Source organism: Anastrepha ludens, chromosome 2, assembly GCF_028408465.1.
Source record: "Anastrepha ludens isolate Willacy chromosome 2, idAnaLude1.1, whole genome shotgun sequence".
NCBI lineage: Eukaryota > Metazoa > Arthropoda > Insecta > Diptera > Tephritidae > Anastrepha > Anastrepha ludens.
The window spans coordinates 143,812,353-143,826,660 of NC_071498.1; the positions used below are offsets into that span (position 1 = coordinate 143,812,353).

General features: G+C 38.0%; 1 protein-coding gene across 1 annotated transcript in view; it reads right to left on the minus strand.

Annotated features, from left to right (window-relative positions):
• The window catches only part of LOC128855483 (carbonic anhydrase 1), a 56,956-nt gene extending 43,250 nt beyond the window's left edge, over nucleotides 1-13,706 (minus strand). The window contains exon 1 of the mRNA XM_054090429.1: nucleotides 13,408-13,706. Within this exon, the coding sequence (XP_053946404.1) occupies nucleotides 13,408-13,435 (28 nt within the window). The 5' untranslated portion in view covers nucleotides 13,436-13,706. The remainder of the gene's footprint in view (nucleotides 1-13,407) is intronic.
• Between the last annotated feature and the right edge of the window lie 602 nt (nucleotides 13,707-14,308).

Below are 14,308 nucleotides of genomic sequence, written 5' to 3' on the forward strand. Positions count from 1 at the left end.
ATTGTGAGTATTGTCAATATTTTTGCAAATTGATATCTTATCATTATGTCCCCTTTGTACAAGTCATTTAAATAAGTGACAGTGTTAAACAAGACTTATTATGATAATCATGACAGTTATCGATAGTAGAAAATGTACGACTGTACGATAAATCGTGCACTGATTAGGCATTTTAGAAAAAAAATGAAATAATGCTTAATAATTAAATTGTACCCGTAAGATTGGTCGAAAAACATATTTTTTCTTTAAATCAGTCAAGGGAGATGATAAAGAAAAAAGAAATAAAATAAAAATAAACAACATATTCCAAAACATTAATTTTTAGTTCAAGTCTTAGTAACTTGCCCGCCCTTCAAAGCCATAAATTAAGTTTTTTATGGAAATCTTGTTTATAGCAGAAATACACTAGGAGTTTTGCCTTAACGTACCGAAGAGCGATGGTTTCTAGAAGTACACTTATTCAAACATGTCTTAATTTTTCACCACATAAGTATGTATGTATGTATATTAGCAGTACCTTTGAACCCTGGAACTACTGTCACGAAGTCACGCACAAACAGTGTAAATATCATTGATAGAATTTGGCTATGCTAAATTAAGAAGCAAATATGACCCATTAAATATGTGCTAGCCGTCTAGGATACTTCATTACTGAGTAAGTATCGACAAACTCTTTCACTTTCACCCAGTGCAAAGTAGTTAGGGGTAATTCTGGACTCCAAACTTAGCTGGAAATGAAACGTCGAAGAACGGGTAAGGAAAGCAGAAATTCAACCTAAGCATACACTATGGCTGCATAAGGCGGTTATACGACCTATTTTATCGTATTGTGCGGAAGTTCGGTGAAAGCTGTAGGGAGAGAGTACAATACCAAATCACTCGGCAATCAGATCATGTCCTAGGGAGGCTCTCAATGCACTGACACACGTTATTTTAATATGCCTACATATAAAGATGATCGCAACCATGATTGCATTTAGGTTAAACGAAGCGGGTCGCTTGAAAATAAAAACTTCAGTCATGCAAGTCTATTATTGTTAGTCTTAGTTAACCTCGGAGAGGACTGATAATATCATCCCACCGGTAACTTTCAATATGAATTTTGTCACTTTCTTTCCATCTAAGAAGGAACGAAATAAGGGATTCTCACTAAACAACTTCGACACTACAGTCTATTTAGATGGCAGTAAAATGGATTGTGGTGTTGGAGCTGGTATATAATCTCATAGACTTAAGATTGAAAAATCTGTGCGTCTCCCTAATACAGGAGTGCTCTTTTAAGAGCAATATCGCTATTCTTTCGTATAGCCAAGCTGCAATCCTGGCACTGGATTCGGCTACAACAACTTCTAAAGTGGTGGAACAAAGTAGGAATAGTCTTAACACCTTGAGTGAAAACCATAAAGTTACCTTAATCTGTGTCCCGGGACATCGGAACATTGAAAGTAACGAAAAAGCAGATGAACTGGCAAGAGGGGGATCTGCCATGAATAACGCTCTTGCTGTATTCGGTATTCACAGCATTATGTGCAGTCAAGAACAAAATTTCCTAAAATACCTCCGAATTGCGCATTGTAGATGGAGAGACCAGACGACTGTGTCTCTGCCATTTCACATGAGTTAGATTAGGTTAAGATCGATCCTGACAATTTCGCCAGCGCACATAGGCCGTTTTATGAAATTGCATTCCATATAAAGGGTGATTTTTTAAGAGCTATAGGAAAGTTTTTCAAAGAAACACACGTAAAATTCAGAAAAATGCATGAAAAATTTATTTAAATCGACAGTACAGTCCATATAATTTAATGTTTGAAGACTATTTCATGCAAATGTTAACCGCGACTGCGCTTCAAATGGTCCATCCGCTTAGTTCAATTTGTCGTCTCTTTCCAATGTTTCGGCCGGTATCTCACTTATAAATGCTTTAATGTTGTCTTCCAATGCGTTAATTAAAGCAGGCTTGTCTGAATAGACATGAGCTTTAACATAGCCCCACAAAAAATAATCTAAAGTCGTTATATCGCACGATCTGGGTGGCCAATTGACAGGTCCCGAACGTGAAATAAAATGTTCACCGCACTCGCCTCTCAACAAGTCCATTGTTACGCGTGCTGTGTGGCATGTGGCACCGTCTTGCTGAAACCACCTGTCATGCAAGTCAAGCTCTTGAGTTGGATATCATTTCACATTAGCTCTCACCATTCACAGTTACGTTACGGTTCGCAGCATCTTTGAAGAAGTACGGTCCAATGATACCTCCAGCCCATAAACCGCACCAAACTGTGACCTTTTCTGGATACATTGGTAGCTTTTGCAATTCTTCTGGCTGATCTTCACTCCAAAATCGACAATTCTGCTTATTTACGTACCCATTGATCCAAAAATGAGCTTCGTCGCTGAACACAATTTTTCGATAAAAAAGTGGATCTTAAACTTTCTTAACGGAACATGCATTTTTATAATAAAATTCAATGATTTGCAAGCGTTGTTTGTTTGTAAGACGATTCATTGTTAAATAATAGACCAAACTGAAGATGTTTGATAGTGAAACAAAACACGAAACTTGCGTCAGCTGTTTAAACCAACTATTTAAAAAGTTAATAGCTAAAAAATCACCCTTTACTTGTGCAATTTTCTTTAAAATTTTATTAGCCACTTAAAAAATATCTGCCGTTCGGAATCGGCTTGAAACTGTAGGTCCCTTTATTTGTAGAACAACATCAAGACGCACACCACAAATAGGAGGAGGAGCTCGGCCAAACACCCAAAAAGGGTTTAAGCGCCAAATATGTATGTATGCTTTTATTGAGTGTTTGACCGAGCTTATCCTCCAACTGTGGTGTGCGTCTTGATGTTTTTCCACAAATGGAGGGACCTACAATTTTATGCCGTCTCCGAATGACAGATGGTTTTTATGTGGGATTTTTTCTAGTAGTTAAATGGGGCCGCAAGACAAGAAAATAATGGAACCAGCTTGTAAAGAGAATCGGAGTTGATGGTAAAGATTGTCACGAAAGGCCAACTTAAAACATCACGACCTTCAGGAAGATCACCATAGAGTTAGCACGAGTGTCCGGCCGTCTGGATCCCGATCCGAATAAGGCAATAAATATATTTGAATTTAAAAAAACAATAACATATTGTAAGTTTGTTTGGTTGAAAACACGGGACCTAGTCCTACAATAAAGATGAAGAAGAAGAAAAGCACTCGGAGCACTCATTGCCTGCCGAGGAGCGAACGCTATTGGAAACAACTCTTTATTAGCGTTTGGAGTTTCATGGTCGCAATGGATTTCGGACCCGGTTAAAAACATTTTTAATGTAACGGTCCATACAGAAAAAATTATTTCCTAGATTTCAACATTAACGTTTTATGGATATGTTACATTACGGATTTGCATACAGTTGTATACTCTCTGGTATAGCAACTGGATTCCGCAAGTCCTACTTCGTTTCATGCGGCGATTGAACTAAAAATTTTGTGTAATTTGAGAAAATTCAAATACACTTTTTGGTTTGCGTTTCTTCAACAGTTGTTTTCGCTTTTATTCGCTAGATGGTTATGGAGCTCACAGTTTTTCTCTCAGTGAAGGAGGATTGAGCTTTCTACTTCTGAAGAAGAATTTCAATTATAAACGTGATGCATATTGTGACCGTGTAAGGACTAGGCTTTTTTGAGTCTTGGGCTTGCACTCTTAGCTCAATCTCGCTGCAAAACTCTCACAAGGGAGTAAAGTTGAATTAATTAAGTGTCTCCAAAATATACTTGAATCTGTTTCTTGCCTTGCAATCAAGATGCTCTACAATCTTTGAATGATGGAATCTGTACAAACCGACAAAAGATCGTTCAACCAAATGCCATAGATTTAATTAAATAAAATTCCATACAAATTCTCAATTGTGCTCAAATTTGTTGCCAAACTTTTTAAAGTACCCATTGTAATAATTTTACGAAAAGTGATTTCTACGTGCATGTATGGGTATTATATAACTTTCTGCTTTCTTTCCCGTTTATTTTATTGTTTTTGTCTGTTAAATTTTTTATCCGAAAATTGGTATTAGGTTGAACATAAAAATTATTTAGCGCGCCTGTAATTTCTTATGAGAAAATTGAATTTCTTGTGGCAGACTATACAATACGTACATATTCACATATACACAAACATATACACTTAGGTAAATTTAATGTTTTGCAGTAAAATTTCACAACTGCACAGAGAAGATGCAAACACACATGCGCACACATACATATGCATTTTGGTGAAACATTATGCAACTCTTTTGAATATTTGGAATGCAACAATTTTTGAGGCTAGGGTGAGAATAAAAAATTACGAAAAATAGAGTGGTAGTAAACAACGCAGTAGTAAGCCACTTCATTTGTTTGCGAAGCAGCATTAACACCGATAATAATTTCAGCCTCGAAATCCAACGTTGAGTCTCTCTTGCCAACAAGTGCTACTGTGGACTACGTAAGCAATTGTAAAGTCCTCTCTCGATGAACAAAACTAATACTCTGTAAGGCTCTTATCATGCCTGTCCTACCGTAGAAGCCTGGACGATGGCAATATCCGATGAGGAGTCCATGAAAGTATTAGATGGGGCACATGTTGATGGTAGCGTAGAAAGAGGAGGAGACATCCTTTGCGTTGGTAAGATCAGACGAAGAAGAAATTAGCTTCACTTGGTGTGTCCGATTAGCGCCGCTTAGCACGAGGAAGAACCGATTGTTGAACTTGCTAAAATCGCCAACGCTTTTATCGTGCCATGCACTCCATTTAAGCTATTTACAGTCTGTATCAGAAGAAAAGAGTTGGTTTTTTTCTTGTAACCTCAAAATATATTTCGTTCTGCTTTTTGCTGCAAAATCGTCGCACTCAAGGGCTACGACGCCAGTGTTAACTAAGTTTAGTGTCGTTTGAAACTTTCCCGTAAACGCAAGCAAACAAAAATGAGTGAGAAGTGCGCGAAGCATTTCGAGGCGGTATTTTTATGCACGCATTCGAAAGGGCCGAAATTATCTTCCGCCGTGCCTGAAAAACTAGTTAAAAAATCAAAAAAGTTTGTTGTGATGTGGAATCAGTGGAATAAATTGTACATAAATTTTCATGACTTTTCCGAGCGTGGCTTTTTCGCAGTTCCGTTTTTCTGACACAGACTGAATCACAGAATCTTCCTAGATTCGCAAAGTGGTCACTAAGAAAACTTCCGACATACCTCACATACCCTCCGCATATTACTCTTCTAATTTTCCCTACAATCTCTGTAATATCCGTATCTGCCACAGATCGTCATAGTACACAGAAAACTACTCAATAAGCCCCATTCCTAAACGTAATAAAATACACTCAGATTCACCTTTAGCCCAGGTTGTGTAAGCTCATCTGGCATTTAGCTTCCTTCGATACTGCTGATATCCTTAAGAAACTGACCTTCAACACATTATTCCCTTGTAAGGTGACTTATTGTGAAGTGGAAGGCAAAGAGTCTGAGTTAGAAGATAACTGATGACTTCAAATTTACGGACTTAACACTTCGAGAAAACTTAAAATTAAGACCTTAAAGCGTCTCTGTGTTTTTAATTATTGATAAAAATGCCGCACAAAAAAATAATAAAAATCACTTTAATCTTCCTCAGCGTATTCCCTCTTTAGAACAGCAGAATCTGATGCAACTCACGAAATGTTTGCGAGTAAAGTCCTTTGAAGGGTTTATGGATCTATATCTGTTGACTACGGCAAGGATTGTTCGAACTGACACTCCTGCTATGTGTTCATATCCATGTAAACCATTGTGGAACCCACTATTGGTAGAGCTGGCAAAAGTTAGCTTATTTTGCGCTGTGAGAACTTAGAAGGAAAACCTTCCCATGCCTGGTTTAATTAAGGTCAGCTTATCTTAAAAACAAGGAGCACATATTTAAAATCAAAGGTCGTTATTGCCTTATTGTTTCATGAAGCTCACCGCAAACGTGGAGGTAGTAATGTTGACTACTTATTTGCGTTCAGGTTCAGTTTCAATAGTGATTTTACGGAGTACCAATTGCGTATTTTCTTAATCCTCAAACAGCAAATATTTAGGTGCCGTTTTGCTCTCATAGGGCCTAGATGACTCTGTTGAAACTAAGCAGTAATTGATAAAGTTGGAAATGTTGTAGAAGTTGTTTTTGAAAAAAAATAATTATTATGAATTATTCTCATAAGAATCCTGAGTGGCCGTCTGTTTGAAGCTAGAAAACTTTATAGAAGGTACTCCACTCTCTCGTGTACACTCCTATTCCCGCAGCTTCAGCAGTAGTTGTTGTAAGCCATACTTAGTATTCTAGTTTGGCTGCCACTAGATCTAGGCCCAGTAGAAACAGATCTATGCCTAGTGGGAACAACGACAAGTCACTCAACATCCAGTTCCTGTTTCGCTTATGGATTCTCTAAAGGCTACATTCAAAAAGTATAATTTGTAGTTCTGAACTCAGTGACCATACGCCATTCGCGACCTGGTTCTCTTCAACGCTCCATTTTGTGTGGAAAACGTGAGGCACAATTAATATTTTTTTTAATTTTGTACTGATCTTGTCTGATCTTTATTGCTTACATTTGATTTTTTAATGTTGAACCAAATAGACATTTTTTTGTCAGGGAGTGACTCGTGTTAATCAATTCCGATTTGGCTATAAAAAACGGCAGACCCAAAATGGCAACCAAAGGTGCTGTGACTTACGATGGTCTAAAAAACAATAGATTTAGGTAATCGCAAATACTTCGCTCTGGAAACACCCACAATACCAAGCAAGCGGAATGATTAAGGTCAGCTCAAGGGAGTCAGAAGAACTCCAGCCTCAACCTAATGATTTACCTTTGAGCCTTCGTTGTTTAAGTGTTGGTTCTAAGCAAACATGTCAAATTTTCTGTACTCGAAGATAAATACGAAAGCTCTTGTACAAATTCGCTTCAGACCGTATGCAGTACAGGTTATTTGATACAGTACCCGCTGCGAAATTCAAATCACCATATTTTCTAAACGAAAAGGAATATTGACTAAATTAAAAAATCATTTTATAGAGTGAAAAATTTCATACAATTAAGGGACGTATTTATATTTTTTCACAAAAGCATTGAAAACTAAAAATACTAAAAAAAAAAACTAAAAATATGCTATATATCAGATCACAGTTTATTTGACACAGTTAATATTTTTCTTAAATAATTTCAAAAATCAGTGCTAGGGCTAAGAATATATTTAGTATTTTGTGTAATATCCTTTTGCCTTAAGCAGAGCCTGGCTCATAGTTATCATTGAGTTGTACCTTCAATAAACACTAAGTTTTCTTTCACCAAACGCTAGACATGCCGTCGGAGCCAAACATTTTTAAGTTAGCCTCGCCAAAAAATATGGGCGTGTTCATGATATGCTCTATGCTTAACTTTGATTGGTACCCTTGGTTTTTATGCTAAGAAGTGGCCATTAAAGAGTGCGAACTCGGCCGTTCAAGTCGTTGCGAGGCTAATGGATCCAAAGGAACTTCGAGGAAGTGAACAACTTCTTAACTCAGTTCCTCCCGGCCACGGATCCTTCCTGAGCTACCTATACCGTATGGGCAAGGTAACCGATTCCAAGTGCATGTACTGCGAAACGCCGAGCGATGACGCTGAACTCACGTTTTTCAGTTGTAACAGATGGCTCGCGGAAAGAAATGCTCTGAGGGAGCAGATTGGCGACATCGCACCGAGCAACATAATCAGCAAAATGCTCGAATGCGAGCGAAAGAAGATTGACCTCGACACAATGCAACAAAGCGGAGCCGCACAGATAGAGACGCAAGAAGACGAGCCTATAGCATGAAAGCTGGCTACAAATATGGTGGACCCAGACGTGGGTGAATAGAATTGGCCCTTTATGGATGCCATTCTGGGCACTCCCGAAGTAACCGAAGTAATATAAAAAGCAGTTCGGGTGTCTCCCCAGAAGGAGAGGAGGGATTGTTTAAGTGACCACACCACACGACGCAGTTTACGACGGACGCTGTAAGTGCGAAAGCATTTTGGACCCTACCTCACACACCAAAAAAAAAAAAAACATCATGCGACGGATAGTTTGTATATATTTTTCCTAATAACTAACCAAAAATTATTTCATAATAATAAATGTTACTAAGAGACATAAATATCAAACTTCAGTTAAGGCTTCGGAACAATTTCCAGTTATGCGGCGCAGAAATGCCTTTAGCAAATATATTAAGTTGTGACCTACATTTCAGCTTTGTGGTTGCGATTTCGTACTTGCAACGCAAATGCACGTAGGAATATAAGATCTCTTTAATGTAATACCAGATCGTAATTGGTTTCACAATTTGTGAGGTAATACCTTTTTGGCAGTTCCGCGGGGAGAGCCAACAAACCGTGCATACTACTATGCCGGTATAGTAGTGTGCTAATAAGAATTTTCGCTTCACGGGCGTCATCCCATTAAAAAACAAGAAACACCACAGAAGGCTGTAAACAAGTTAGCATTCCTTCTTACTGAAAACTTCAAAAGAAAAGTAGGCCTTCAGTTACTAGTTATTTTAGTTTATTGAAACCGAAACAGGTACTTTGCATTAATAAATATTCCACCGTAGCCGAATGGGTTGGTGCGTGATTACCATTCGGAATTCACAGAGATGTCGTTGGTTCGAATCTCGGTTAAAGCAAAGTTAATAAAAACATTTTTCTAATAGCGGTCGCCCCTCGGCAGGCAATGGCAAACCTCCGAGTGTCTTTCTGCCATGAAAAAGCTCCTCATAAAAATATCTGCCGTTCGGAGTCGGCTTGAAACTGTAGGTCCCTCCATTTGTGGAACAACATCAAGACGCACACCACAAATAGGAGGAGGAGCTCGGCCAAACACCTAACAGAAGTGTACGCGCCAATTATTTATTTTTTTATTATTTAAGATGCAACTTAGGTAAATGCAGATTCTTGAAAAAAAAATTCAATATACTTTAACTCCAAATCTCCATAAGGTAGTCAGAATTCTCAAAAATTTTTTAGCACTGTCTTAAAGTATAATATCTTAAAAATATTGTGTGAAAATTTGAAGCGAATCCAATAAATACTTTTCGAGTTATTCGGCAACTAACAAAAATCGCTCGGGCACCCCGGAGGGTTCCAGAGCAAGCAGCTGGATGCTGCACATATGAAAGTGGCAGATAAGCGCGCTAACGATAACAGTCGAGAAGGTAGAATGCTACGTAGGCAACAGCGAATCGCTATTTTGGAAGCTGCTATGACGGCTGAAGAACTATTATATGGCCCAGGAATAGATGACACAGTGTAAGTATGTAATTAAATAATTCGTACTATAACTCTACATGGTGCCAAAGAAAAATCAAACTATTAAATGCTCCTTACCATGCGGCAGCTAGAAGTATCCGCGCGTTTCCAACATCACCAACAAAAGCAGTTCTTGCAGAAGCAAGATTACCAGATATATCCCAAAGAGTCAAGCTCAACACAATAACGCTCCTACCCAAGCTTCTTCACTGCAGAAATAAAATATTACTTAGACTGGTAAACTCAGCGAAGCAACAGCATAAAAATAGCCGCAACCCGTTCACCACACAACGTTGCACAGTGCGGCCGATTCCCAAAAAGCTGGCCAAAAGTCGAAAAAAAAAGTTTCTAGATAGAGTTTTTTTGTCTTTGGGTTGGCTACAGTAATGCCTTGAGTAGTGAAAACCGTTCATAGCAACGTCCTGTACCCTAAGTATCCTCTGTATTTTCAGTCGCAACGCGGCCTTCGTTTGAGCATCGTATTACTGTCGATGAATAGTGAAAGTTGTACACATTTGAAAGATTTTGTAATGGAGTAAATTGAACAAAACCAAATGGAATCTTCTTCGGAAGGTTAGTAAAATACGAGAAATCTTTAGTGCATATCAATACCTCGACACAAAATTTTTAGCTGCAGCAATACGTAGATACATTTTTTGCAATTTTTTTAATAAAATTTGAGTTTTCAAACTGTATAGTAATACAACGCCGTCATATGCTGCTTTGAAACCTATTAAAGGTTACTCAAAAAAGTAATGGTTACTGAATAAAACAAGATTCAGCTGCTACCACTTGCTACCTTGCGACCCCGAAAACATATAAATTTACATGCATCTTGATTATGTTCTTGAATATACGCTATTTCACGTGAGGGGGTGGCCAATAGGGGTGGAAGGGGGTGGATTTTCAAAATTTTAAGATCAAATTCGTAATTAGCGACCCCGACAACCCCCGAGTAAGAAATTTTGAATCAATTACTTAATTTTTTGAGTTTTGGCCAGCTTTTCGGGAATCGGCCGCACTGTGCGTTGTGTTGAACTAATGCACAAACTTAATCTCACATCAGACGCAATTTTGTCATCAATGCTAGTTTTCCCACCGGGCTTGAATCCAAAAACTGTTTTTATCGCGGATTTGCTAAAATTTCCCAAAGAGTCCACCTCCTCTAATGAATACGTCCAACAATTCAATGATATCGTTGCCACTTTAAAAAACGAATGGGAGTTCATTTATAAAGATGGATCTAAAACTGACACCAGTCGGTGCTTTACCTCCCTACTGCTCAGTATTCATAGCGGAAGCAGCTGCATTACTTGACGCGGTAGTTGATACCTCCGACAAAGGCGGCAAATTCATTATTTGCAGCGATAGTAAATCTATAATGGACAGAGCGCCCATTGAACCATTCTAACGAAACTCCAATAATCACCGAAATCCGAAATAATATCTTATCAAATAAAAATTCCATAAGGATCATATGGGTTCCGGGTCATGCCGAAATACAAGGCAACGAGCGCGCTGATACCAAAGCCAAAGAAGCCGCCCAAGAACCCCTTCACTCCAGTGCACATTTTACTATCAAAGATATTCGGAAAATTACACTAAAATCTCTTCCGGACACGTATAATATTCAATGGATAAATAACCAACACCAGTACAAAAAGTACAATTATACTGGCATCAAGCCCACATATCCTACACACATGTCTTCTCAGAACCTAAAGATATTTACACGCTTTCGAATCGGTCACACTATAGCCAGCCATATTCACATCCTAAACGGCACTGTCAAACCAGACTGCCCTTTTTGCAACTCAGACGTCTACACGACAACACATCTCCTCGATACCTGCCCAGGATTGGAATACACCAGAAATGCAATTCATCCTTGCCTTGAACTTTCGAACCTACTCAAGAACACAGATGACAATAGCATTAACTTAATTTGTAAATTTTTAAACTAACTAAATTCGGGATTTGGCAACCCTGGTGTTGCAATCTGGCAACTGACAGCTGTATCGCAAAGTTTGATATTTTTTGGCTTTTACGTACTCAGAACATTTTGAAATACCAGCGCTATTTGTGTTGTTTACAGTAACTTAAAAGATTCATCTCGGTCCAAAAATGGAATTAAATCGTGAACATTTTCGTGCGATTATTTTTTACAACTTTCGACGTGATGCTGTGCGCGAACTGATATTCCAAGATCGTCATGTGACCTATCGTGAGATTGAGACAATCTTAGGCAATAATGGAACCAGCATACATTCAATATTGCATAAACATTTGACTGTCAAAAAAATTTGTTCGCGTTGGATCCCACACAATTTGTCAATCGCTCAAAAAAAGGCTCGTATGGGTGTTTCAAGATGAGCCAAATCCAACAAAAGTTGTTCGCGCACGAAGCACTTCCAAGCAAATGGTCGCCTGTTTTTTCGGAAAAACTGGGCATGTCGCAACCGTACCACTAGAACAACGCAGAACAGTAAATTCTGAGTGGTACACAACCATTTGTTTGCCAGTTGTCTTCCAAGAAATTAGGAAAACCAATCGCCAAAGACGGATCACTCTTCACCAGGACAATGCGAGCTCTCACACATCGGCTCAAACAACTGCATTTTTGAGCACCCAAAACATCTAATTAATGGGTCATCCGCCGTATAGTGGCACCGAACGACTTCTTTTTATTTCCATACGTAAAAAACAAACCTCGTTGAGCTCTCAACGTTTTTCGACACCTGAAGAAGCGGTTGCGGCATTCAGAATGCATGTTTTGGAGGTACCTCAGAGTGGCAAAAGTGCTTCGACAATTGGTTCAAACGCATGCAAAAGTGTATAGATCTTCATGGAGAATATTTTGAAAAACAATAAAGTGATTTTCGATGATTAAAACTTGTTTTTGTTCTCTAATCCCGACATATAAAAGGCACCCCTCGTAAAACTTTAACTCTTTGCAAAAACTATATATAAAATTATACTCCGATCAAACACACACTACCCAGTAATCTTCGAATACTACCTCAACTACCCTCTCCCATCCTCTTGTATAGCTGCTTACCTATATTATTACTCTAGCTTAAGATACAATAAGCCGAAGGCCCTGGCAGCCACTGCTCATTTCGTAAGTGGAATAGTTATTAATAACTGTTACTCTTTTATATAAAAAAAATAAAAAAAATAACTCTACATAAATCGATAGCAAAACTTTTAATGCGTTTTTCTCAAAACTATGTTTTTTGAACTGGTGATCAGTGCAACTTAAAAACCGCTTAGTAGATTTCAATAAAATTTTTACTGCTTTTTGAAAAACAAAAAACTCATGCCTGATCAAAGGATTTTTTTTTCAAAAATTTCGTTTTTTTAACAATAAATTGTTGGTTTTTTCTCGAAAATCTGAAAAATATTTCCTAAGGCCGCCATATTGTTAATTTCGAAAAGAAAAGCTTCGATCAGGGACAAGATTATCTATTAATAAAACGAATTTCTCTTGTCCGGTTCATTTTAGATGAGTCCCCAAGGACTTGTGAAGATCACCGCACGGGACTTCTGGAGAAACGGGCTCCACACAAAGAGCGATAACTTTTTCAATTGTTAGTTTTTTTTGATTTTGCTAAAGTCAAGTCGAAACATGTTGTATTAATGCTATGTTTTTATTTTTGTAAAATAAAGCAACTGACCAGTAAAAAATCATTTTTTTAAATTTTCCAGGCCTCTGTCTACAATTAACCCCATAAGTCCAACATTTTCATTGGATAATGCTGATTCGAGTTATAGAAGTTTGACTGTATTTGCATTAAGCAACCAAGAGGCATTTAACTTTTTTAACATTTAACGACCAGCATTTAACTTTTATGCAACAACCGCTTAACATTTAATGAAGCAACGAGCTCGTTCTGGTTGCTACTGATTCACTTGTATTAATCAACTAATTTGTTGCATGATTGCCTACTTATGTATGTATGTATGTATGCATGTACATATGTTGCATGCATTCGCTTGTTGCTCATAATAAACAGTGGCAAGCTACTTATCACAAAACTTAATTCAATGCCTATGTACAAAATTTTTTATCTCAGCTGAAAAACTAATATTTATTTACCTATGGCAAAAACCACTTCCGTCTGCATTTTGCGCTTTTCGAGGGCTATCCTGTGGGTCTATTGAATAAATTTTCAGTATTCAACAGCAAACAATTCAAGTCACACACTCTGCTACAAATGATATTTGGACACAATGCAAATAGTACACAGGGCTTCTTCACTTATCACTGGGGACACTTGTCGGGCGAAGTTGACAACGGCGGCATTAAGCAAACAAAATAATCACTGCGCCGCCAAGTGGATTAGGATGGGAGGATAGCAAACCGTTGCGGTCAAAATCTCGACGATTACTGAACTAAAATTTTTAAAATTGACAAGCTCAAGAGGAAGCATTTTTCTATTGTTGTTGTTCTTCGGTATGTTTGTACATATATTTGCGAGGCGCGAAAGAACTCAAACACCCAAATACTTTTATATTTATGTAGATGTGCATACATAAATGTTTTATATGTATATTAAACCTTAACCAGCGTAGACGACACTCAAGACCAAACAAAAAAAAAACGAAAAAAAGCGAAAATATAAAGTTGTTACATACAAACAAAAAATGAAAATGAAAATAAATTTAACAACAATGTGGCTGTAGCGCTGCGCTAGTGTGTAGTGGTGGCACATGTGTATGGTGGCGCTGGTGAGGTGCCTACGTGCATGTGTGTGTGCATTCATGATTCTACGAATGTTTATGTGTGCACTTCATAGCGTGGCTTTATCAACAAAAACAGAGAAATTGCAATGTGCTGCGTCGTTTAGCTCTCGCGCGTCAATATGCCGAAAATGAAAACTTACAACAACGTGCAAATGCATGTATGTATGTTAGGGATGGCAATGCTAACGATCGTTAGCCGTTTCGGGATTTTGGGATTGCAGCACTGGTATGAGTTTATTTAGTCATTGCAAATA